At 38.8% G+C, this 15,272-nt stretch overlaps 1 protein-coding gene across 1 annotated transcript in view; it reads left to right on the top strand.

Annotated features, from left to right (window-relative positions):
• Positions 1-1,460: 1,460 nt before the first annotated feature.
• The window catches only part of DIDO1 (death inducer-obliterator 1), a 46,062-nt gene continuing 32,250 nt past the window's right edge, over positions 1,461-15,272 (top strand). The window contains exons 1-3 of the mRNA XM_072349834.1: positions 1,461-1,590; positions 13,348-13,546; positions 14,957-15,067. Of these exons, the coding sequence (XP_072205935.1) occupies positions 13,450-13,546; positions 14,957-15,067 (208 nt within the window). The 5' untranslated portion in view covers positions 1,461-1,590; positions 13,348-13,449. The remainder of the gene's footprint in view (positions 1,591-13,347; positions 13,547-14,956; positions 15,068-15,272) is intronic.

The following is a 15,272-nucleotide window of genomic DNA, read 5'->3' as shown; positions in this document are numbered from 1 at the left end:
GAGGATACGCTGCCTTAACAGCTGGTGTATCTGTACTGGCTGCTGTGCAGGACTCTGGGGATACAGGCCTTTTTCTGCACACCAAAAGAGGTAAAGCTGGGGCACAGCCAACAAAGATTAGTCTCTTCTGACTGGAATTGATCAATATTTCTGTTAAAAAGCAATGGAGTAGGGGTAAGAACTTGCTCATTAGCTTCCAACCCTACTCTTTTACTGGGCTAGCCCTGTCTCTAGTATTTACCTGTGTTTTTTTACCTGTTGTTGTTTTCTTGTTCTTGACAAATAAATACAAATAAAACCCCAGGGATATTCCAGCACAGATTTATTAGTTGCAGAAGAAAGTCTCGGTGTATTGACTGCCTAATAGTAGACAAGCTCTGGGAAAGCAATGGAAAGAGGTTTTAAGGAGAGTAGTGCTGAGGGCTTGGTAGATATCCTAGCATAAGCTTTTCTGGTACTTATGGATAGATGGATAAGGTGCTTATTAAACTGCTTTAGAAGCTAATTGATATGTATTAATCTTTCTGTTAGGATTTACGGGCAGATTTTTGAGGTTTTTTTTCCGGCTCAAGCTATAATTACCTTTCAGTTAGAAATTGTATTTACATTACATAAGAGGAGACATAAACCACACAGGAGTAAATTCCCCAAATGAAGGGAAATCAGGCTTTTAAAACCTGTTTTCCTGTTTTTAAACAGGAAAACAACAGGGAAGGGAAAGGAATTGAATGAAGCAGAGAAAAAGCTGAGCTGATGAATGTATTGGCCAAGTGAAGGTGACACAGGTGTCTCGTCAGCAAGGATAGGTGATGGACTTGGGGAGAAGGCTGTCTTAATACTAAGATGTAGGGGGCTTGTGGGATGAAAGCATTATGTTATGAGCACTCACTGGATGCTAAAGTTGACTATTAACAATATTATTAGCTTTTTCCAGGCATAACTCACGTTGGGGCTTGATCTACTACATCAAAAGGTATTTATTTCCCTTTAACTTGCCTTTATTGTAGCTCTGTAGTTGTGGAACAAAAACGACTGCTTGCCTTTAATAATAGTCTTGTACTTTTGTATAGGAATCTGTTTCTCACATCTTGGTGTTCCTCTGTGGAGTAAGTATTAATACAGTCCTGCTTTACAGGTGGAGAGGTTGCCTATGTTGTCAGGAAAAAAGCGAATAGTAACTTTAATGCCATCATCCTTAGCTTTACACTCAGGATTCTCATACTGTGCCCTTGAATGTAGATTTCTATGACCAGGCATTTTGAAAGGGTGTTTATTGGGATTTAAGGGCCGCCTTAGGGCTGAGTAGCGCTGAGGGGCCGCGGATTTCCCGCCCAACGCCCAGCTGAGAGGAAGCGCGCGTGCTGCTGGGCCGGGGGGCGGAGCTTGTATCGGCCGAAGTCCTCCGGGAGCCGTGCGCAAAGCGAGGCGCGGTGGGCGTTCTAGGCTGCGGTTGGCCGCCATATCCGTCTCTATGGTAGCGGGGGAGGAGCGGCCCCGCCCAGCGCTCTGGAGCCGTTGCGAGAAGGAAATGGCGGCGCGGCGCGGCTGAGACCTTCGTGGCGTCGGAGAATCCTGCACCCGCTCCCCACGGTGAGTGAGGGAGGCGGTGGGAGAAGCACCGGGAAGAGGAGGAGATCGAGAGCCGGGCCGCCGCTGCGGCGGAGGGGCGGCGGAAAAAGGACGGCCGCCGCCTCAGGCCTCGGGGCTCGTTGAGAAAATGGAGGCGGGCGGTGTGGGCCGGGGCGGCCGCAGGGCTGCGGGGAGGGACGGGAGGGGGGGGTGGCGCGGCCTGTTTCCAGGGAACCGTCGGTGCGGCTGCGGGGCGAGGGCACGTCGGAGGCCTGGCCCACTTCCAGAGGAGGTCGGCGACACATTGCGGGGGCCCCGGAGGAAGCCCCGAGCCGCCGCCCCGTAAGCTCCTAACGTGGTTGGGCCGCGGCGGAGAGGACGGCCTCTGCGGGCGGAGCGGGCAGGAAGGCGGGCTCCTCCATCTTGGGGGAGAGAGAAGGAGAGGACGGGCGTGCGCCGAGCCGATCGACGTCACGGGTCAAGCTGACGGCGGCGAGCTTCTCTGTGACGCTACAACCGACATTAACCGCCTTTTCGGTCCCGTACAACGCATCCCGCTACCGGACGAGGGTTTCTCCGCCGCAGGCCTATTAGGCGGTGGGATGCGGGCGGAGTGCTGCTCCTCGGCACTCCGCCTGCGCGCATCCGGGGCTCGGGGGTGGCACGAGGTTACGGGGCTTTGCGCTGGGTGATGGAGACAGCTCCTCAGTGGTGAGTTCACCAGGAAAAACTGAATTTTAGCATGTGCTGGTGTCTTGTAGAGGAAGGAGAAGGGGTTGCATCGTTAGTTAATGCCAATAACGTATTGAATATTTATACTAGTCAATGTCTGGTATTATCTACCTTTCTCCCTTCCTACTAATGTACTTCAGTACTGTCCCTTGTGGGTAATGATGTCCTAGAGCTGCTTACGTGCCTTGCACAGAGCTGTGCTTTGAATGTGACCAAATTCTGTTTCATACAGTTATCCAAGCAGAAGCTCTATTTTAGTAGTGGATAAATAAGATCCTATTATCTTAGCTTGTTATTTTTAACTCAGAAAGAACACTTCAGTATTTTTAATAAACTGAACAATGTGTATGGATGACACTCTCATATACTCAGTACTTAAAACCAGTGTAATGGTCTTGTTTTGTTGCACTGGTTTTGTTTCCTTTTTTTTTTCCTGAGAACTTCAGGAAGGGAAAAAATGATGATTCCCTTTATTTAATGTGCAAGGTTGTGTGCAGCATCCTTAAGATCCTTTTTAGAAATTATTAATATTTTAGACTCCAAATAGTCTTTTTGAGACTGCAAGAGTAGTTCTTTTCAGTGCCTTATCATCACAGCCTTGTTTAAGTATATTATTTGGCAGTTGGCGTTCAACTGTCTTTTGATTCATTTTATTAAACCTTTTCCACTTAAAACTATTTATATAAGTGGTAATGTCAAGAGGTATAGCTTAAACTATGTCTTGTTGATACATTTATAAATGAAATTTACCAGCCATTTAAGCAGTTGGATTGCTGGTCAATGAAAAATGTCACTATGTAGTTAGTTACTGTACAAGTGTAGTATTTACCGCACTAATTGTAATAGAGATTTTGGGTTGTGCTTCACCTTTGTATGCCAACTGCTTGTTACTGTTCTTTGACGTTTCAAGCTTTCTATAGGAGTAAATACAGAAATATGCTCAAAATAGCTGTTGGGAGTTAGGCCTTAAAATGTTCCTTAATAACCAGAAGCATTGCACAAAGCTTTGGTGGAAGAGTAATGACTCGTGTTAGACTTCAGCCTGCTTTGATTTGCACAACTCCAGTGACCTGCAAATCAGATAACAGTTGAATTTGAGACTAGAGTTTCAATATATATATATTTTTTTTCCATATGTTTTGGCTGACTTTGTAAGGGATATTTTAATTCCTGTTGGTGTGCAGATAAACATTGTTTCCTGCTGCAAGTTTATGTACACTCTGAAGTATTTATTGATTTTTTTTTTTTAAAAGGAAAGGTTAAATAGTAAGTTGATACATACAATTCATATGATACTTTACATGCTGTATTGTTCTTTGAATTTTAAAACCAAAACAAATCAAGAAAACAAGCAAAACCCTCAAACTTCAAAAAGCAATGCGAATAGAGCTTAAGAACACAAAATAGCAAACAAAATTGAGTGTGTTTCTCAGTGTTTGATGGACTTGGCAGAAGATGTTGGCTCTGTTTAATTCTGCTTTAAGATTTTTCTGGGAGTAGATTGTATAATTTAATTCCAGTTTAAGATTCTGTCTGTAGAGTTTTAACTGCATGCTTTTAGTTCTGCAGAACCTGAACTTCAGCCAGAAGTCTGAAGTGGAGAAAGGAAGGGGAAGGATTATAAGGATTAGGCTGGAAGATTATGAAATGTAACTGATAGAAATGGGAAGAGACAGGACTGTACTAAGCAAGAGTAAGATTAGATGGTTTCTTGTTGACAGAAGTGGTAACGTCTGCCTGTGTTAGTTTTACACTCTGAGCTTTTTCTGCCTAATGTCTCCTATAATGTTTCAACTAGTAGGACAGCGGTAGAAGTACAACTGATTTTACCCAGTTTATGCAGGAATTGCTTTCAGTCCTCTTCCTTGGGACCATTTTAGATCCTGTCCAGTATACTTTGAACATATTGCTTTAAAGGTTGTATTGCTGTGATGTTTTTATATACTACAACTTCAGAAATAAGTTAATAGAATAGTGAGTTTTAGTAGAGTTACTGTTAAAAGCATTGATAGACTTAAAGGTTAACAAGTAACTTAAAATTCCTGCTAGGGAGGAGACAAAAATTAAATGTGTATTATGTGTGTTCTTGTGGTAAACCCTAATTGCAATTGGTATTTGAACTGTTGACTGTAGTAACGTAATCAGTAAGCTGTAATCACTATACTTGACTGTATTCTGAAGGAAGATCTCATGTTTTTTATGTCACCCCATTTTGATGGTGTGAGATTGAAATTGGTCACTGGTTTCAGATGTATTTTTAGCTCACTTTCTACTTCATATTGAAAAGGGGAAAAAGGTGTAAAAGCAAAGCGTGTTTTTTTTCCAGCAGCTGGGCTGGTAGGATCAGAAATTGTAATCCTGCAGTTGCTCTGAGTCTATTTCTGTACACTTAGTTCTGCTGACAACTGGGATTAGACATGCCAGAGGATACAGATAGATTAATGTAAAACTAAGATAGATACATTTTAGGAAGTGTAACTAGTTTATGTATCATAATAGTGCCAATTGACAAAAAGCCTGCACAGCTTTACTAGTTAGTTTAAAACTATTGAAGGAAAAGAGGGAATTTTAAGTACAGTGTGAATATTTAAGCTGAAACTTGACAATTCTATACTTCCAATATCATTGTATGTTTAAAAAATAAAGAAGCAATGGGATCTTGAAGAATTAAACTATTTCTGTTCACTTAACAATCCACTATTCATAAGTCACAATAAAGAACTGATTTCATTGGTACTTCAGTGGAGGAATATCAGATGGTGTGAATCAGTTTTCCAAAGCTCTTTGTTTCCTTTGCAGTTGCTGAAAGTATATTTTCAGTGGTGCTGAAGAGGTCAGGTTTTGTAGCAGAAGCTGAACGTTAACAAAAACAAAAAATGTAGTGTATATTTGTGAAATATTTTCATCCAAAGTGATGGAAAAGGAATGGTAAAGATTATTGTGTAGTGAGTAATAACCAATGACAGTCTAAGTTTGTTGTTATCTGTTTGCTAATCATAGGACTGTGGCTTACAAAATTGGCTTCATGATTTTGAAGCCATAAGGAGATGTTTGTTTTTTTTCTTGGAATACAAGCTTTTGACCACAGAAAGGTGCTTTCCCCCCCTTCCCTTTTTTATCTAAAAAGGAAGAAAGGGCAGACCTGTCTGTGCTGCTTGGGATTGTGCTTCCAGTGGTTCTTAATGTTCTTTTTGCCGTTTGCTTGTATTATTCTTACCTTGAGAAAGGAGGTAAACCTGATGAAAAATTTCACATTTGTTTTTGTTGCTTTGGCTAAGCTCTTCTGGTTTAGAGTAGATCTGGGATTACCGTGCATAGCTCAATGTGAAGAAAAGCTTTTGATGGTGTTACAGGAGTACTAAGAAAGTAAAATGTTTGATAGTAAGCCATTGAAGTCTCTGCCTCATGTGAAGCTCTGGGGTAGAGAATACCAATCACATCTCTATAATGTTTTTTTCTTAAAATTAGTAACTGTATCCTTACATTGGAAACTCTGAAGTATCATCTCTGTTGGACTCTGGTGTAGCTTTATTCATTCAAAGAATGTGTGAACTTTCAAAGTCTTGCTTCTTCTTGAGATGAACCCCTTCTTTACATAGAGGGTCCTGTACTGATTCAAATTCAGTGTGCAGCTGCACTGATGAAACTGGATTGCACTGAAATGTTGCATACCTGCCACCCCACCCTGTAAAAACAACATACAGGTGAAAGTACAGTTTTAATGGTGCCATTACCTCTACGTGAGGAACATACACCGCTGCTCTGTTGACTAGGAACTGTACCCCTTAATGTTTCTGGCTTGTGCAATTGTGTCAGTGAAGACCTATAGTATAGATATTTTATAGTTCTATTAAGTGAAATTTTAATGTTTGCCAGGACTCTGGTGGACTTGCTGCTAAAGCACCTTTAAAGCTTATGTGAGAAATGGCTGTTTGACTGAATTTAGCTGTGATAAGTTCACTTTAATTCAAAAAAGGGTATTTCTGCTACTTGTTCAGAAGAAAATAAACTTGTCATACTTGGTGCTGTGCTCATTCTGCTACATTAGAGTGGTTCATCCTTTCTGTCTTTTTGTTTTGTTTTTTTTGTGTAGTCCATTAAAAGAAAAAAAAAAAAGGATATTTCCAATGTTTTTCATGGGGGAAAATTATTTTAACGCCTGAGACATCCAAATCAACTTAAATCTCTGTATTTTGTGTTGCACAAACCAGGGAGCTGCCTAAACCACTTGTTTTATTTGGGTAGCTGTATTATACTCTGCAGCTGTTCATTGTCTTTTTGGGGTCTTACTGTTGACTGGAGTCCTCTGTGTGTCTGTGGTAATATGGTTTTGTGCTTACACATTAAATTCAATGCCTCCAGAGGTGCCACATTCACTGCCTTTGTGCAGGACTGTTGTCCTGTTTGTGGCAGTGGCTTTCTTAGGCTCATGTAAGGTAAGTGAGTAACCTGACAGAAATCATGGGAGGGATGGGATGATGGTGTAGACACTCTGTAGAGGGACTTAAAGTAATGAGTGAAGCAGTTTTAATTTGGAAAGGTTCTTTTTTACAGGAGTGAACACCATATTGAGATATGTGTTCTTGTAATAAATCTGTTTTCTTAATTTATTTAAATTGACTGCCAAATTGGTTGTGTTTGCTAGTGGGTTTTGTTCTCTGATTCTTGATACCTTTCTTAAGTGGAGAAACTGATTTTCCAAGAGTACAGGTTCTCCTGTATCCTGCAGTGCATCAGTTTCTGTCTTGGGTCAGCATAGTCTCATAATGGTCATGTTTGTTCTCTTCCATGGCTTTTGTTAGGGATTGAGATGAGGTGCTACACAACACTTTCCATTTACAGTGTCTGGGCTTTGAGTATTTTTGCCTGCCTTTGTAAAGGGTGGGCAGGTGAGGCAGAAGCAGGAGCTCATAGTGGAAGGATGTAGTATGAGACTTGTAGATGTTATTGCTGCCATCTCTGACTAATAAATACCGTGTCTTGTATTTGGGATTGGAATACTTCTGTGGTAGTAAATGCTACCTTGAAAGTAGATCTTGATGCTTTGTGCTGTTATGTGCAGAGTTCATATTTGCCTAGATATACTACAGCTTCGTGCAGCCTAAATTTCTTCTTTAAGAAGGGTCTGTTCTTCATTTTATTAGTGTGGGGGTATTTATGAGGAATATGGCTGTATTACTGAATATACATTGTTGAAATCACAAGGTATGTTAACGTTAATTTTTTTAATGTGAAATGTATTGACTCTGGAATAGGAAGAAGTTAACTTTTAAGCTATTAGTACTGCAGTAGAGTTTTGCAGCATTACTTCTGGTTGCTTTCTGTACTCTTCTTCACTGCTTATTATTAGATATAACTCTCAAGCAAATTGTGTTTTTAACCACTTTCAAATGTGGAGGTTTTACTGGTATAAAATGTATTTGCTAGGAATGTCTGAGCTTCTGACCTTGAGCCACAGTGTATCTATAGCAATGTCATAAATCAAATAGTGGGATAGTAAATTATTCATGAAGTGGAGTTGGGAAATATAACTCCAATCAGTTTCTCTACATCTGGAGTTAAGCATTATGGTTGCTGCCTTTCTGACTTCTTTACTGTGTATCTTCTGTTGCCTCACATTTACAGTCAGTATCCATAGCTTCTCACTTAAGTATTCTTCTCTTGCATCATTCCTGAAGGAGCAGGCGGAGGGAACTGCACTGTAGCCATGTGTGCACAGCTTTTTCCATTGCTAGTGCTGAACCTATTTCCTGCTGTTCTTAGGGATCAGTGACTTCTACCTTTTCTCTGCTTTCTGGATAAAACTTCTGATCTATGTTCATGATAGGTTTTGCCCTACTGACTTCATCTGAGCTGCTTTTGTGATGCTTGATGGTACAAAGGATTAATTTTGCTGTTAGAGTGCAGGTTTCCTAGATGTGATCTTTGACGAGTTGGGGATAAAAAGTAATTTTCAATGGAATCAGTCATCCATCTGAGAGCAACATCAACTAAACTATACCAACAGTTCTTTTATTTGCATCAGAAATGATGTCCTTATTTGACTTCTCAAGCCAATCATGTGATATGATGTGATAATAATAATTGCCCAGACTTCTTTTGTTTGGGTATAGAGTTGAAATTGGTCCCCGATTAATGGTACTTGCTTTTAATAGCCTTTATTGAAAGCAAGGCTTTATTGTACTTTGTTTTCTTTGTGGGTGCAAATACCTTTCTGTATTGTTATTAACTGAAAGTTGCTGGCCCTTCTGTTGATCATTGCGGTTATTGAAGATCTCTGACCAGTCTTTGGGTCCTAACATTGAGTATTGATAATGTATCTGAAGCATTAACTGGTGTTTTAGTGGACTTGGCAAAGCAGCAAAGCCTGTGTCTTCTTGTTAGAGCAGAAGTAAGCCCCCATTGTTAAGTACCAGGGCCCAATGAATCAAGTCCTGCAGGTGCTAAAGTCTGTAATGTGTCTGAGTCTGCAGTTAACTTTGCTTTCTGTGTTTATATGGGGACGTGTTACATGTGAGACATTGCAAAATCAAATATCTTTTTGTATGGAGATGTAAAGGCGCATAAAGAGATGAGAATTAATCAGCTGGGTGTCATTGTTTGGACCAAAACACTTCTGCAGGGTGTTTGTATAGCCTGTAAATTAGTAGATTCAGGAACTTGTACAGATTACAGCATATTGTCTGCGTATAAAAGAGTAGCTCTCATAGAAGAACATGCAGTAAGGTGCAGGATATTTTAAGTGAAGCCATTAACAGGGACTAGCACTAATGAGAAGATAAAGAACATTATTCTTAATAAAGAAATGAATCCCTCAGGAAGTAGATAGCTGGGAAGCTGAAATTAGAGAATTTACCCTGAATTTTACCTTTGCTTTTTTTTTTGTACCCAAGTCCTCAGATGAAGGAGAATCTCTCTTGGTTGCTCTTAATTCAGCTTAAAGGTAATATTACTAAGTTGACTTTCAAGATCTCTTTTTCATGTGAGATCTTCCCAGTTAATTGAGACAGGAAATTCATCATGCAATTAAAACAAGTTCTGAAAAAGACAAGAGCTTTATGCAGTCTGTGGACACACTGAATGCTTATTACCTCTGAATTGGAGATAATTAATTTGTTAAATGAACCGTTGTCTAAAAAGCAGAAACATGAAAAAGACAGGGAAATGTGGCTGTTCTGTCATTTTCATGGTTGTGATGATAGTTATATTGAGGCATCTAGAACAGCTTAATTACATTAGCCTTCTGCAAGTATGGGTATCTTCAGGTTGCCTGTTCTGCAGTTACCATCTCTCAATCATAGGTAACTTGTAGCTGACCTCTCCCTTTTTGGTGTGATGTTTGTGAACTGTTTGGTTACAAAAATGGCAGTACACAGTAGGACATGAAGGAGGTTTAGTCTGAATGTGGGAATTATGGTGGATTTACAGGTAAGAAAGAGGAGATGAGTGACTCCCTTTTTTTGTTGATTTTGTAACGTGGATAGTGTGTGAACAACTGCTGTCATAGTAGCGGGATTTGGAGTTTGGGAATTTCCTTTCTGCCTCCTGTTAATTCAGTTGCTGATGACTTGTAGAATGAATGATACAGGACTGCATCTAGAAGGATGCTGAATGTGAGTTCTGGCTTCACACTCCTCACTTCTTGAGCGCAGTTGATCACATTGGAACTGTAAACTTCTATCAGATAAAGCTATAATGCCGTAAGGACTTCAGTAGTTTTACTGTCTTTTTCTTCAATTGAAAACTTTAAGCTTAGGGTTTTGTATGTTTTGTTTAGTAGCAGTTCTTGTGTGTTGTTTGTTTTTAAACAAGGTTATATATTGTTTTAATGCTTAGGATACTTTGGTTGCTTCTGAAATTAAGGTCCATGTTGAATGCCTGACTTTTTCAGGGGAAATATGAGTGTTTTCCTGCAAAGTAGTGGATTTTGACAAAAACATTTACATAGGTAAATGTTTTCTTGACCAAATATTATTTTTCAAGGTACTGTGTCAGCTTTTTGCTCTACTTCTAGACAAGCGGCTGTTGTTTCACTGGAATGCTCACACTGGTTTGCAAGCTTGACACATTGATCAGAGTTTGAAAAGGAGATCTTGGCTGCGGGGGGCAGTGGGGAGGTACAGCTGGTTAAGGTGTGATGAGCTCTTGCAGCTCATCTTGCAGCTGAGCTGTTGTTGCTGCTTGAAAGGGCTTTTGTGCTCTTGTATGTCTTTGCACTAGTTTTGAGACTAATTTTTCATCCTTTCACTCATTGGGGTTTGTTTTTTTTCTGCTGGATTCATAAACCTGGTCTAGTTACCAAGAATTCAGGTGGACATTCCAGTGGTGAGGATGGATGGGTGTGTGGTATAGGCCACATGTAAGTGATGTGCAACCAAGGGGGCAGGGAGGGATTGGTGGAGTGAAGGCAGAATAACAGAGCAGCCCAAGTAATGTTATGATTGCACATTGTTCTTCGTGGTCCATAACTGTGAATTTATTAAATTATTCAGCATTTGAATCCTTGAATTGTTTAATGAGGAACTATTTTATGTTACCATTTTAATTGGTAAACCTTGATGTTCTATTGTCAAGGCTTACTTCATCTGTGAAAGATCTGTTGCCTTTTAAAGAAATTCATAACTTATCTAACTTTATTTATAGGTAGCCTTAAAGGTTTAAGTATTCTCAAAATAAGGATTGTTTACTACAGAAGTTCCCTAACTTAAGCCAAAAAAAGACCAACAAAACATTTATTATTAGCACTTTGTTCTGCCCGATCTTTTTAAAAGATGGTCTAAAGTTTTCCCCAGGCAGGTGGAATCCCTTTTAAAGGAGCTGTGGGGGAAAGGCAGGAGGGTGTTTTAATAGAAAACCAAGCATTTTCATAGCAAATGTAGAGGGATAGTTTAAATATATTAAATTCTTAAGCCTTCCACCTTGAAATTATTTTGAAGTTCTAGTTTTAAGATTTTCATCTGAGAAACAGAATATTAGGTAATAGAGGTACAGAATATATAGTGTGTATGTATATATATATATGTATACATACATATATATATATAGTAGAGGTAATAATAATATCACGTCTTCATTTAAAACAAAAAACCTCACCCACAATATTATTGCATAGAATTTATTTAATATTGTGTTTTAAAATGTCATGTTAAACTGTTAACTGTGTGTGTACTGTACAGCCTTACCACTGGGTGGGGTATGGCTGTCAGACTGCAAAATGTGTTGTGTTCAGTGAGCCAGAATATCTCCAGAGAAGGAGCTGATTCCACTTGGAGAACAAGTTGGTGATTTCAGCTCTGTGGCTCAAAACAAAAATTACAAAGAGCGTGTTGCTCAAACAGCCCTTTATACATCACAGTGTAACTGTAGAATGTGAAGGCATAATCTATGTAGACAATTCGTTAGCGTTGGATAGAATATTGGATAGAATATTCAAATTATATGCACTTTTAAAGTGTTTAAGAAATATAGTTTGTTTTCATAGCTTAACATTACATTTGAACAAGAAGTGATTAGCTGACTTTCCCTCTTCCTTTAGGATTATCACTTAAAAATTACGTGATGTGTGATGAGTTGGAGATTCTGAACAGGGAGATTGAAAGGTTATTACAGAGCAGCAGCGTGGAAGGAAGCACTTTGAGTAACTCAGACTGTCTTCAGACATCACTGACAGACTCCTTGGATGTAATCACTGGTTCAGACTCTGGAGCCAAATACGAATTAGAGCAGGTATTCAATGTCATGAGATACAGTACTAGGGTCTCTAAAGCTAGGTTATTCTCCTGTCTTTTTTCTGTTTTTTTGTTGTTTTTTTTTTTAAACTTGTTTGGGAATAGTTGACACAATGTATGTAATATATGGAGTCCTCCATAGGGAAAGTGTAGAGGCAAGAGATGCTGATATGAATATAGCTATATAATATAGTTCCATTTCTTCCCCTGACCCCAGAATTCTACTTTTCCACAGTTGTGCAGATTATGAAATTGACTGTTCATGAAATAATAGGGACCACTGAGAATCATATTTTGGGATGGGTTCTTTTTTCCCCTGTGTCACTGGTGTTCACCTAGAGATAATGGTTTACAAAGTAAAGAGAGTTTCTAAATAGCAAATGGTTACCAGAATCTGTTTGTATCACTTTGAAGCAATTATTAGCATATTAGTGATATCTTACAACTAGCGTGGCTGCTCCCCTCTGTTTAATTGCAAAATCCTAACATGCAGAATCTGGCCCTTATCACTGTGCTTTGAAGGCCAGTTGAAAAGTGCATAAATTATTTTTTTTATCCCTTTCATCAGGTCCTACTTCCCGAATTCTGTTCCAGTGTTGCTTTAGAGTGGTGGAAACCTTATAAATACATATTTTTCCTTGAGATTTTTCAGCCTACTTAACTCAGATACAAACAGTCAATGTTTGTTTCATTTTTTTTATGTAAGCCTTTGGACTAAACATTGGTCTTGTTTTGGTACTTTAAATGAATGCTTTGATTCTGAAATGTTTTTTGGGGTCACTTATGGGGGGGGATAAAAAATGTGATTATTAATGTCACCTTCTGCTCTCTGCAGCTTCTGAAATGCTGTGCATTGTAAACCTCTTCAGCAAAAGGGACAATGATAGGGAATACTCCTTAATTCTTCTGTGATGAATTTCACAAACCAAAGATTAACCACTTCACTGCTGGGAAACGTTGGTGTACTGACACAGTTTAAGTGTTTCTGTGTTTTCATTGCATAATATATACTTAGTAAATTTAACTCTCAAAATACTTTTTAAATAGTGGAAATGAGTCTTGATGGGCTCTCCATGAATTGATGAGTCTCATCTGTTGGTAAGTGCGGAGGTAGTATTGCTTTACTTAAACTTTTCATTCCTGTTTCAATGTCTTTCTGAAAATGAAGAGCTGACAAAAAGACGAAGAAAGAAAAGTTGGTTTATAATGGATTCCAATTCCAAGATGAAGTATTCGGTGGTTTAAAACAACAACAACAAAAAACTTCATAAATACATTTCTGGTTTTTTTTCATTTCTTTTTTCTTTTTTTTTTCCAGGAGTCGTCAGAAAAAGAATTGTTGGTATTTGCTCCTGCTGACAACTCAGAGGGTCAGTCTGGTGCTTCTGAATCGGGAAATTCAGCATGTGTTGGAAGGATAATGCTGAATGACTCTGATCCTTTGCTGCCCTCTTCTGGCTCTCCTTTTAATTCAGCTCAACAGGGAGAAACTCTTCAAACCTCTAATGCTGTGTCAGGTAAAGCGCATTTTGAACAGGCTTATTTCTTCTCATTTTATTTGAAGTTTAAATCTTGATTTAGATAACCTCTGCCTGTAATTTTTAGCATGTGTTCACTTTCCAAAGTAAACAAAGATGTGAATTTTAATTGTTTCATCTTGTTCTGCTCTTGCTTCCATGGCAGCCTTTTTCTGATGTGCATCTAATTTTAGTGTTGCCTTAAAAAACAGAACAAGAAGCTATAGTTACAGATTTTTTTTTTGTAAGGGTTCAGTATTTAAGGATTCAAAGGGATTTAGTTTTTCATACTACAGGCTGGAAATTCTTTGTTTTCTAATGGGAATGTTCAAACCAATCAGTTACTGTTTAAGTTGATGATCTGTAATTTTCTATATTTATGGCTAAATTTCTAGTATTTCACTGAATGGCTTGAGTGCAATTCAGATATTACATTTTTAACGTAAACATGGGTTTTAAAATTCTTTGTCTTTACTGTTTGCCTAGCAGTGATAGTTAACCTTCTGTTTTAACACTGTATTAAATGTAGTAATAGAATGCAAGAATTATACCATAGAGAGATCGTATGTGATAGTGGATCAGTTGCATTACTGTTGTGCCGTGTGTGAAATAAGGAGGTGTTTATCACCAAGGTACACTGCAGTGCTGGAAGCAGATTAAAAAGTCTAATAAGCGATGCCTCTGAAAACTTGCAACCGTAATATATACAGCTTTATGCTTTCAGTAATTACTGTTACATTTAGAATTCTTTAAAGTGCCCATTGAGGTTTACTGGGCAACTCTTCTGCCAGGAAATTATAGATACCTGCCCCAGAAACATGTCTGGGAGATGGTCAGCCTTTCTTTTTAGTGTTTTGAAAATGCTGTTTCTGTTTATCCATTTCACTTTGTTATACTTAGTACTGCATGTTGTAATCTTACATGAGTAACGTAATTGCAGTGACTGCAAAATATAGTTTCTGAATTCTAGGAGGGCAGTTTGCATGGCATACAACTCGTTTAAGACGTGACACTGTGGTATAATACTAACTTTAAAAACTTATTCAAACTAGATTATTTCTGAATGCTCAAAATGTAGTCACTTGCTGCTGCTTCTCTAGTAGGAGAGCCTTTTAACACACTGTGGGAAACAGAAGGTTTTTGTCCCTCTTCTCTCTCTCTCATTCTGGTAGATCATGTAGACTAAAAACCTCCTTGCAAATAATGAAATGAGTGAACAACCTTTCTCAAGTATCATTCGAATTATTATTATTATTTTTTTCCTCTGAAAAATACTTCTGAAGATCTTGATTTTTAGTTTTTTTGCTACTGTTTCTTATAATTTCATCTAGCAAATAAACCTTGCTGGAGAAGTAGTGAAGGCTGTATATAGTTTTGAATCTAAGTTTTGAACCTTGTGTTTGTCCTTAGTGTTTCAAGGTGGGGAGAGTGGTGTCTATACTATGGAACAAGCTGTAAGCTTACAGCCAGTGTCTGTGGAGTCTGAATCTAATACTGACAACATGGAAAACAGTTCCCCGGGTAAGATTTCTTCTTAAATTGGGCAGAAAGTTGATTTGTCCATCATGTATGTATGTTTTTAAATAACACAGGAGACCATAGCATTTGGGCTATTGTGGCACAATGTATAGCGATATAAATAACTGCCAGTGCTGCGACAATTCACAGGGAAATATTCATCAGTTTTCAGGGTTATAAAATGAGGTGGAGATGTGTTCATCTGTTA

The sequence above is a fragment of the Excalfactoria chinensis genome, chromosome 15 (genome assembly GCF_039878825.1).
Source record: "Excalfactoria chinensis isolate bCotChi1 chromosome 15, bCotChi1.hap2, whole genome shotgun sequence".
Classification (NCBI taxonomy): Eukaryota; Metazoa; Chordata; class Aves; order Galliformes; family Phasianidae; genus Excalfactoria; species Excalfactoria chinensis.
This window is presented reverse-complemented; position numbering and strand designations above follow the sequence as displayed.